The following is an 11548-nucleotide window of genomic DNA, read 5'->3' as shown; positions in this document are numbered from 1 at the left end:
ACATGTAAATGAAGGCCAAATAAAGAAAATAGAAGTGAAAGTACAAGTAAAAAATTATAGTACCAACAGACCAGGCAAAACATGTGCTTTGCATCCTGCCAACTGCATTCTCTTGATAATTTTCATTATAAACGTAAGGGCAAATATTGGTGTTTCAGGAACAAAAGTGCCTATGACCTCTAAAAAAAAAATAAAAGTAAGCTATATAAAAATAAAATGTAAACTATAAAAATATCACATATCAGAACATAACACAAAAGTATGGAAGCCCTTTTCTGCTACAGAATAATAAAATAAAAAAGGTAATTGTGACTTTCATTTCATAATTCTGAATTAATTTGAGGGGGAAAAAAAAGAAAAAAAAAAAGTCAGAAGCTTTCCAAGTTTATATCTCGCAATTCTGCCCGAAAAGTGAGATAAGTCACAATTTTTTTTTGATTCCATGGCAGAAACAGGCTTCCACACAATAGAGACCCAAAATGCCTTCCATGTTTCAAAGACGCAGATGCAAGTAAGAGCATACAGTATTTTCATAAACATACAAATCTCAGTTTGGCAGTCAAATCATCAGAATTCCTTAAATTTGCCATCGGATGCAAGAATCCAGTACAGATATCCACAAATAACACTACATTGCAAGACAAAAATTTTTTTTTTTTTTTTTTTTTAGATGTTAGCACGACAGGTTCATATTTAGAAATGTAGTGAAATCCTACCGGCGAGGGGTGAATGGTTGCGCCCGACACACATTACAACAGTCTTTGCTATTTACATGAGGTACAGAAATAAAGTTCTTGGTTTAAAATGTTTATAGAGTGTTTTTAAGTACCATAGATGTGGAAACTGACTTTGCCACTGAAAGGCGTCGTTTTAACAGAGAAGTTAGTTTTTTTGCCGAAATTGAGCACATCTGAAAAACAGTGAGAATTAGCTGTGAAATTTTGCTTATAAATCCAGAATGAGTAGCTTACATTGTTATATAAGCCCGTATGAATTTGACACGAGGCCGTAAATTGTGATATGTTCAAAAAATTCATACCAGATGCTGTAGATTTGGAATGAATCAAACCAGTTTATCAAGTCCACTTGGTTTAATTGAAAAGTGGACCAGCTAACTGCATGTATTTACTCTACGGTTCGTGTAGTTTGAACTTTCATGTACTTTGATGTGGTTTTCAATGCTTCCTCTGTGCTTTGGCCCAATCACTCTCCCTCTCCCCCCTCGTCATCATCGTCTTCCTCCTCATTGCCCTCCCCCTCCTCTCCGGCTTCGAGCGGTTCCTTCTTTCCAGTGACCTGGCTAGGGCTAGCCTGAGGCCCTAAGGGTCTCTGGGGGTCGTGGTTTGAGCAGCAGGGCCGATTATCCAGGGCAGACACTAGCAGCTGTCCTCTCTCGTGCTCTCGGCAGAAGGAGGAGGGGCAGAAGTGGCATAAGGAGGCGGCGGTGCGCTGGCACACACTGCACTGATGCCAGGGGCATTCCCATCGCCCTGACACACAGAAAATACAAATCAATCATACAACATCTAAGTGGCTCAAGAGAGAACTTCTGCTGCCCTCATATTGGCAATTTCTTTCTAATTAATAGATTAAGATCTGCAACATCTCATACTGTCAGTTGGATTAACATATTAAAGGATGTAAGGTAACTGGGTCAACAGCGTATCAAGAAAAAATTATAAAAAAAAATCTACACACCAAATTCTCAGAAATGGGCTCTTTGTTTTTTTTCCCTCTCATAAACTTTATACCCTTCTAAAAAAATTTTTTTAATTTAATGACTAAAAATGTCATGTGGCATAACCATCACGTAAAAGGACATTTCCTCAATTTCTTCACACCTTGAATACTTGCAATTGTACATATTCTAAAAAATAAAAAAAAGCTTATAAACATTTTTCTAGCTGTAATGTATTTACACAAATTATTAATTCATAATTTTTGGGGAGTTGCACCACATGACATTTTACAACCTGAACTAACCTAGTTTTGTCATAAAATGGTCAAATGATCTGATATTTTAAGAAACTTTGACACAGAATTGAGGATCTGCATCATTTCATGTTTTTTTCTTTATGTTGGTTGCACCACATGACATGGTTTTGTCAAAATGCAGAAACACTGAATAAATAAATTTTATAAATCAAAAATAAACTATTCTAAATATTATTTAAAAACAGCTACAATATTTTTAACAAAACTGCTGTTTTACCTACCTGTTTTACGCCAAACTACTCGTTTCAATAATTCATTATTTTTTTCTTCTTCGTTGTGATATCAGGACAGCTGTATCACCCTTTAAACTTCTAGACTTTTATCATTTATCCCCCCTTAAATATGCTTTATATATATAAACAATTAAATCATTCTCATCATTGAAGGGGTGTGTTCAAGCAATTTTATCCATGAATTATTAGATACAATTGCTATGTACTAAAAAAAATTTTAATCGTGTAATTTCATTGACCCACCAATAGATGGACCATTCTTTATTTTCCTTTATGGTTCTCAACCTTTTAGGCTTTAAAGTTTAAATGTTGTACATCTTCAGTTTTAGCATTTTAATTAAGATTAATATTAAAACATTAATGCTATGGAAATCTAAAGTCCATCAAGCAAGAGGCAACATGTGGCAGCATTTCTACGAAATTACCACAGCTGACAGGAAGAGCTGGAGTGACAGACAGCATGTACCGTATGGAGGTTTGGTCAGGTTGAGGCAGAGGAGATGGTAGGCCTTCGGACAATCCTTTTTGTCACACATGACCAGCTCTCCTCCCTCTCCACAGCTGTAGCAGTAATACTCGTGGGTCTGTTTGCTCTCAGTCTTCAGCTTGCGCTTCTTGGGCTTGAGCTTAGCATTGCGTACTTTCTCTTCTCTCTCCATAACCACTGCACTCTGCAGGAAGTAAAACAAGGTGTCAGACAAGAGATTGATACGATGATGATAGATAAAGAAATAAAACTACAAGTTACAAAGAGAAAGACAAAAACCTAGTGTTAAATAAAACATTAAGTACACTCAGCTATAGGACACTCTAGAGAATCGTCAATGGTTCAACAGAAAATGGTTAAGCACTTCATGTGCTTCTGTCTAATTCAATTAGGCTTTACCTTGGGCTTGACTCCAAGAAAACCACTGCAGTTCTCGGACCCACAGTGGCATGATGTCCTCCCATTACCCAGACAGTCCAGGTTGTAATTAAAGGTCAGCTCCGTGTCTAAAAAAAAAAAAGTATGATTATCTCAATTAGCTTCTAAACAAACAGTGTCCTTTTTTCAAAGAAAATGCTAACTGTTCTTACCAGCAGCGATATCACACAAGGTAAAGAGCCCTATCCGAACATCTCCATTTATGGTCCACTTCTGAGTCTCACAGTTGGGACTGCAGCTGTGGTTCATAAAGCGTGACAAGTTCCCTTTGGGTCCAGCATCAATCACACGGTCCTGAGAAGCACAGAAGGAGTGACTTTAATACAGCTGAGATGATGTTATAATGTTACATACACAAAGTAAACATGCAACAGTGATACCTTTGTGAGGGTCAGCATGTAAAAGTTGGTCACATGGTTCTCATTGGCATGTCTTATTCGTTGCTTGCACTCCTCGGAGTCGATCAGTTCGCCAACATACTCCATGACAAAATCACCCTAAACACAACCAACGTCCCAAGATCAGTAAAAAGAAACATTTTATGCAATATAATGAATAAAGGTCTAAACTAAGCAGTTTTTCATCCAAATGTTCTTAACTGATTATTTTTGACATTCCAAAAAATGTCAGAGTACCCGATTGAATGCCTACATACAATTAATAATAAAAAAAAAAAATAGATGCAGTCATTCAACAATATTATTTCAGATTTGATCTGTGTGAAGGAGTCTTAAAGCTAGTTAAAAAAAAAAAATAGGCACTAAAAAAAACCAAATTAATTTTGATTTTGGTTCTGGATTTTGTTACATGGTTTTGTCATTATCTTTTTATTTTTTTTATTTGACTATTTATGTTAATTTTTTTTAGTTTCTGTATCTTTCCAGTTAGTAATTTTAGTGTTTCAACTTAAGTTAGTTGTCAAGCCAATATTTCTCATTTTCATTTATCTAATAGTTAATTTTTAGTGAACTATTTAGTTCATTCAGCTTTATTTCAGTTATCAAAAATGTTTTCAATAGTTTTAGTTAATGATAGTAACCCTGGAGCAAAACTATAAATATTTATAGTCACCACAGAAATTTATAACAAGTCTTTCTGAACTTTTCTCAATTACAGCTCCAGGCCATTAGTGCTATTAGACTTCATGCTCAGACGTCCAACTCTCACCTTTTTGAGGTCCTGCTTGGTCTTTAGGCCCCATCCTCGGCCGGTGGTCTTAATGACCTCAGTGTCGGGGTAGAGGCGTTTGGAGAAGCACTGGTTGTGGCAGCGGTCACCTGCGGGACAGACCTGCGGGTGGCATTCATACTGCAGCATGCGGTTCAGGCACTGAGAGTCCTGGCTGCACGGACGCTCATCTGTGGGTTTGCAGTTGCAGCGGGGGATCTCTGAGAGGTCAGCGACGTGCACCTGCACCTTCCCAACTGGCTTATTGGACTGAGGTGAGAAACATGGACAAAAATATAGAGTTTTAGTTTGTTTCAATATGATTTTAGTTTTCTTTGCAAAGTTGCATTGTAGAGAGATTAACATGAAAGGAATGGGCCATATTATGGTAGCACGCAACAGCAGAGAAATAAAAGTTTTGAATAAAGGATTTGAGCTACATTCTGTACCTTGATAAATTTGTATGGTGGGGGTCTGCGAGAGTTTCGCTCCTGTTCGAGGGCCTCCTTAGTTTCTCGCTGTGCTTTTAACTCCTGAAACCTTTTTGCTGCCTCCTCAAGTGCTTTACATGCACAAAAATACATTTAGAAGTCAATTTAGCTTAACATTTATTGGGGACGTGATACTTACAGTGACCATTTAATATAACAAAACAAATGAAACTCCACTGAATTGGTATGGTATCTTACCTTTTTTAAACGTCTTATTGATGCCAACTTGTCCCTCTGCAAAGTTCTTATCGCTCTCAACATACGGGAAAACTCTGCCCTGGTTTATCCAGTAATAGTCATGGGAGCCAAAGAAAAAGACTGGGAAGTCGCCAATGTCATGCTTCAAGGTCTGGATGTTGGAGGGAACCAGGCGAGGGTTGCATATCTCAGCTGGCCACCACCTACACATGGTTCAACATCTACATTAGGTTTATCGCTTATTCATTGGTCAGTTAAAATTTAACCTTCATCTTTTAAGAAAACAAACCAAAAATACTGATGATGCAGGGGGGTGTCCAAATATTTGTGTAATCAAAAGCTTTATAAAACTACAATGTTCCTCTGCTTGTACTATTTGCTACTTACTAGCAATAGTAAAAATCAATAGCAACATCACAGCTATGACACATACACACAAGGTTATTTTAAAAGAAGGGATGACCCATTCCATCCGGTTCAAATAAGGAAATACATTAACACAACAAAGGATATGGTTCTCAAAAAGCAATTTTTTTGGATTTAAGGCTATTTACACAGCGCTGTGCCTGCTCAAATTTAGCGTAAAGATGTGATGCTGCATAAAAGCCTGAATAAATTATGCCTGCTCAGACCCAAGTATCAAATTATACAGCAGTAATTTGTGTAAATGCATTCATGCCACCTCTGAGCAGCATTAAACTGTCTGTGTAAAGACACTTAAATGCCACTTCAGATGAGCTTTTGTGAAACCTTTGCAGTATACATTTAATGGTATAAAGTTAAAATTGCTGTGTAAATGCATTTACGCGACCTTTGAGCATCATTAAACAGTCTAAAGGCTTGTTCACACCGAGACGAATATCGTGCGCAATTATCGCCGACGTTTAACGCCTCGTGACTAAACAAAGGGCGCCAATGTGAGTGTGCACACCGACGCGCAAAACGCAAGGCGTATTTTTGGTTTGACACGCCGCGTTAAAAACTGTCCGACCAATGAGATTGGTGCCTGGAGCTGCTGAAGTTATAGTACAACACGACTTGGTGGCGCTCAAGCACAAAGCGGTCTTGCAGAGCACACATTGATACCTAACGACGAAGAGGAATTAGACCAAGAAGATGCATCGAGGCAAGATGAATGTAGAGCTGCTGGTCTCATTGGTGTCTGAACACAAAGGGCTTTATGACAAATGCGACAGCGACTACAAAAATCTCAATAAGAGGGAGTTGTTATGGAGAGGAATTGCAGATCAAATAGGATTCGATGTGTTTATACACACTGTGTATTTATACACGCTGTGTATTTCTGTTTTTCATTAAGCGCCATCTAATGTCAGGGAGTGAATTTGCACGTTCACTCGGCTCATCACCAGCGAAAATCGCTTGGGTATGAACACAAAAGACGCATCGAAAAACATCGGCAATAAGCATGCCCAATAATCTTCCCGGTGTGTACGAGGCTTAACAGTCAAAAAAATAAATGTATCAAAAGACTGAAAAATCAAACAACGCCTCTGTGAACTCAAGTCAGAAATATACTACAATGATTTGTAACATGCTTAGATAATATATTTTGAATTATTAATACTTCTATTATTACTTTTTAAATACGATTAATTTTTATATATTATATTCTGCATCAGACATTGTGAGAAATAGCTTGAATTTGTGGGGGAAAAAAGAAAAGCTTTTTGAATATTTTTGTGCCATTTAGTCACATTAGTCTTGACATGAACACACCTTTAGTTTAGCAAAAGATATCTTAGGACACTAAGAGACTTTCAACAGTTCCACAGACGTACCTGTAGTTGCCCAGCTTGACCCAGACTATCTGCTTATAGTGGGGTTTCTTGCCCGCTCGGCATTCCCCACACAGCCACGTCCCCTCTGGCATCTCCATGTTCAAGCACTCGGGGTGGAACGAGGCGGGACAGGCCTCACAACACAACAGTCTTCCTCCTTTTTGACAAGCACACACACGCACATAAACACACAATCGAATACACAGGCCCACAGTATCACCACATGCTTGTCCATTCCCAATAAGGCGGTATTCCACAAACCTCATCCATGAGCATGTCAGAATCAGACAGTTGATGTGTCCTCTGAGATCGATATACGTCTCTGAAATGCTTCAACATATACGTCTAGATTCTAAATGCCAAATTTAAGTTCTGTTTGACATGCTCAAAGACATGGTTTGATGACTAACACCTTTCAGCATTATGTTAATGTGCTTTTTTGTGCCGGGTGATTTAATAAGCAGCCAATAGTGAATGACCAGAGGGGGGCACTACGGGAAACATGCAGTGATGCACACTGACTGATTGTCCGCATTAACATCACCTGCAGTACACTAGCAGACACAGAGCAAGTATTTTGGATGGTGTCACTTAAAACGCTTTGTTTGACTGACAAGAAAAATATGGCAAATCAGCACTGATGGACAATAAAATATGGAGCACAGCAGTGAGTGCCCACTTTTCCAGCCACTTTGGTTCCGAAAGCATTTTTCCCAATTCATTTTTTCCAGAAGGATTAAAAAAAATTCTTAAATGATGAACTCTAGTCCTGAACCAATCCAACAAGCTCTGAAATGATTCACATCAATGAACTACTAACTCCAAGAATCATTACAAATTACGTAAATAAAACATAAAAAGGTACAATATAAAAATTAAATAATTTAAAAGTACAAAAACTATATATATTTTTTGGGAGGTCAAAATGAAATCTGAAACTTCAACAAACATATCAACGCTTTATCAACGTATTGAAGACCATTTTTCTACAGAATAAAAAAAAAAAAAAGGTAATTTCAACTTCTCACAAATGTATAAACTCAGAATTGAGAGATATAAAAAGTCGGTATAAACTCAGAATTGAGATATATAGACTTGCAATTCTGAGAAGAAAAGTCCAAATTGTGAGATAAACTTTCAACTGCAAGACAAAAAAGTCAAAATTGTGAGATAAAAAGGTTGCAATTACCTTTTTAATTTTTATTCCATGGTGGAAAAAAAAAAAATGAAAAAATGGTGAGAAACTCCGAAGTCTGAGAAAAAAAGTCAAAATTGCAAGATATAAACTTAGAATTCGGAGGGGGGAAAAAAAGTCAAAATTGTGAAATATAAATTCGGAACTCAGATTTCTGTTTATATCTTGCAATATTGACCTTTTTTCTCAGAAATGCAAGGGAAAAAGTCCGAATTTTGAGATAAGTCAGAATTACATTCAATGACAGAAAAGGGCTTCCATACATCAGAGCTGTACAAGTTATCTTTAAACAATTCTCTATGGACAAAATGAATGGGATTTTGACTTCCAGGACTGTGCTAGTGGCTCTATTAAAATTGCCATCCAAAATATGTTTATGTTTAGAGGGTGGTAGGGTATAATTGTGCTCAAGCAAACAGAGAAACGGGACAAAGTAATTTAGAAACAATCCAAGCAAATAATGCTAAGCCAAAGCGTGTTACGGACTCAGAATAACAAGTTACGTGACATATCATAACCTAGTAAAATTCCCAGGAATTGGATACAGGCACACAGATTTGAATATTATGCCAACTTCTATTTTATTTCTCTACACAATTTCCCAAACTAATTTAAAATGCTTATCTGATTTAAAGATTTAAAGAACTAAAATCTAAGCTATTTGTTGCTGCGTGTTATTTCAAGCCCACTATGTGCATTAGAAGCAGCGTGAGGGTGTAAAATTACGAGCAATAAACTGACCCCAAAAACAAACAAATAAACAAAAAGTAGCAGTAAGACAGCTGTGAAAGCATACAGATGGCAAACTACATAAACCAAGAAAACATGATTTTACCTTTCCCAATATTCTTTTTGGTAGCTGACGAAGAAGAAGGAATCATAGGTAATTTCATCAACTCAGCACGATTTGACTCAGTCAGAAGGTAGTGCGACTTAAAGGTATATGAACTTAATATGGTGTCAGTATGGTCGTGCACTAAAAGCCCTACACGAGACAAACAGGAAAAGTCATGAGTAATGAAACTACCCATGATTCCAGAAAACACACATCAGGAAAAAAAAGACACGTGATTAAATAAGTAGTCCTGAAAAGAGAACAGAAAAAACGAGAGTCTTAAGGAGGAATACTGCAGTGTTGGAGTGGGAGCTTTAAGGAATGACTGGATAAAATGTAAAATATGCAATAATTGTGTCATTTGATACTTTAACCGTTTTCTGCGTTTAATAGTAGCCAAATGTTAAATGAATAGTCCATTCAAATAGGCAAATCAAGTTATTTATTCACCCTCATGTTGTTCCAAACCGGTCTTTCAATAAATACAGACTTACATTTTAGTCTGTTTCGCAGACAAAGGCTTCACCAGACTTGAAGTATTGGGCACAGAGTCATATGGACCATTTGTATGATGCTTTTACATCCTTATTTGAACTTGGAAACTTCAGCCCTGATTAGGCATGGGCCGGTATGAGATTTTGACGGTATGATAACCTTAAGCAAAAATATCACGGTTTCACGGTATTGTCATTACAGCTATAAAATGTATTATTTTTAAATGACTGTGTAAAAAAAAATAAAAAAATTTCCGCTGAACACAATATATTTTGTTTTTGAGCAACATACAGAATATTAGGAACAGCAGAATTTTTTTCTTTTCTTTGATTTGTTTCCTAAAAAGAAGAAAAATAAAGACTGACATATTTAACCTAAATCTGTAATTAGTTATTTAATTTTATTTATATAATTCATATACATATCATTTATATCATTTCATATCATTTAGTTATATCATTTCATATACATCATTTGATTTAATAATAACCCAATTTGAAGCAAAAACAATGTTCTGACTAGCTTTGTGAAATTATACTACATGCCTGAACGAAACAAACAGCAGATACTCTGAATGAGATGCAGATTCACTCTCTGACAGCAGGAGGCGCTTCTGGAACAGCAGATACAGTGTTTCCTTGGTTACCGCTGTAAACAAAGCAGCACTGCTTTAATATGAACTATACAGAGACGAGATTAAAAGAAAATACCACGTAAACTTTTCTGAAGACAGTCAGTTCCCCTCAGAAACACATTCATTTAAACCCCCAAATCAATATTGAGGATTTTCTTCCAATAGTTTGTGCATCATGAACAGTGAGTGATCTGCCTGCTTCAGTATTTTTCTCTGTGCGTCCGTCTTCAACGTCTCTGGCCTGTGTTAACGGGCGTTTACAGACTTCATATTTTCACATAAATTACATTTTGGAAAACGATTGCATTGCAACGCAGTTTGTGCAAAGTCCAGAACAGAGACGAGTTGCTTGCAATAAGACAAAAAACAGCCGGTTGCAGATCGCGTAAGTTCCAGGGGAAGCTCCTTATGTTCGGCCGTCATACACACACGTGACTGACCGCTCGCACCAACAGGAGGAGGAGGGTCGTGTTACTCTCTACACTGCACTCAACCTGAGGGATTCCTACACTTTCAGTCTTTGAGGAGTCATGAAAAACAGAGCATACCGCAGGAACGGTATAACGGAAAATATTAGCAGTTTTGAAACCGTGACATTTTCAAATCGCGGTATACCTTGAAACCGGTAATCGGCCCATGCCTAGCCCTGATTAACTGTAACTGCATGGGTGAAGGAAAGACAGAACTAGAACTTTCTTTCAAATTTTGCATTTTGTGTTTCAGGGAAGAAATGCAGTCATAAGGGCTTGGAACAATATGATGTGAGTAAATGAAAGATTTTGCTTTGTCAGTAATGCCTGTTTCACACATACTCCGTCTGCAGTGCGTGTGCGTTACGTATGCGGTGCAGAAGCAGCACGGACTCATTGTGCTTCCACACAGGACGCGTTTGCAGTTCGCTCCTGATCCGCGGCTGTATACCACAAAGACAACATTTATCCATTATTTTGATTTCAAATCCAAACGTAGTTAGCCTATACTGAAAGTGCTTTTTTCAGCATTGTGATCCTCTTTTAACACAGTACAGTTAACACAATCTTTCATAGATGTATTCACGTTTAAACTCAGTTAATATAAACAGCGTATTAAATGCATTTGGCTTTTAGATGTGTATATTAAGTTGCTCAAGCAAGTGGAAACACATTTGAATACAGCATATAGCTTTCTTGTGTTAGGTTATCACAAATATTTTAAATTAAAACTTACCACTGACAGAAACAGTCGGCTCTCGTGTCTTTTACATTTAAATCTTTATTACAAACAGTCCAGCGGGTCTTAAAGAACTTTGTTTTTCTACCTCCACAAGACACAAGTGCATATGTTGCCTTGTATATCTAAAAGTGCACTTTTATTTGTTTTAAACCTAGCCAAAAAGCTTGTGAAACACAGTAGACTTTAATTATATCTATTTATTGTGAAATTACTACATTTCAGTCTCAATCCATGTTCATTTTTACCGCGAACAAAGCGCTGTCACTTTAATTCAGCGCGTGCAGCACAGCAAAAATAGACTCGGTGCGAAAACGATCGCTGCACTGCTGCAGACGCACCGCACCTGGAACGCACTGACGGACCGCAACC

At 37.3% G+C, this 11548-nt stretch overlaps 1 protein-coding gene across 1 annotated transcript in view; it reads right to left on the bottom strand.

The window, feature by feature from the left end:
• Positions 1 to 646: 646 nt before the first annotated feature.
• Positions 647 to 11548, bottom strand: part of nsd3 (nuclear receptor binding SET domain protein 3) — a 25352-nt gene continuing 14450 nt past the window's right edge. The window contains exons 10-19 of the mRNA XM_016236003.1: positions 8839 to 8988; positions 6809 to 6965; positions 5010 to 5212; positions 4770 to 4882; positions 4321 to 4590; positions 3534 to 3650; positions 3306 to 3447; positions 3115 to 3221; positions 2695 to 2899; positions 647 to 1490 (exon numbers count right to left, since the gene is read on the bottom strand). Of these exons, the coding sequence (XP_016091489.1) occupies positions 1204 to 1490; positions 2695 to 2899; positions 3115 to 3221; positions 3306 to 3447; positions 3534 to 3650; positions 4321 to 4590; positions 4770 to 4882; positions 5010 to 5212; positions 6809 to 6965; positions 8839 to 8988 (1751 nt within the window). The 3' untranslated portion in view covers positions 647 to 1203. The remainder of the gene's footprint in view (positions 1491 to 2694; positions 2900 to 3114; positions 3222 to 3305; positions 3448 to 3533; positions 3651 to 4320; positions 4591 to 4769; positions 4883 to 5009; positions 5213 to 6808; positions 6966 to 8838; positions 8989 to 11548) is intronic.

The sequence above is a fragment of the Sinocyclocheilus grahami genome, unplaced genomic scaffold (assembly GCF_001515645.1).
Source record: "Sinocyclocheilus grahami isolate Dianchi unplaced genomic scaffold, SAMN03320097.WGS_v1.1 scaffold478.1, whole genome shotgun sequence".
NCBI classification, from domain to species: domain Eukaryota; kingdom Metazoa; phylum Chordata; class Actinopteri; order Cypriniformes; family Cyprinidae; genus Sinocyclocheilus; species Sinocyclocheilus grahami.
This window is presented reverse-complemented; position numbering and strand designations above follow the sequence as displayed.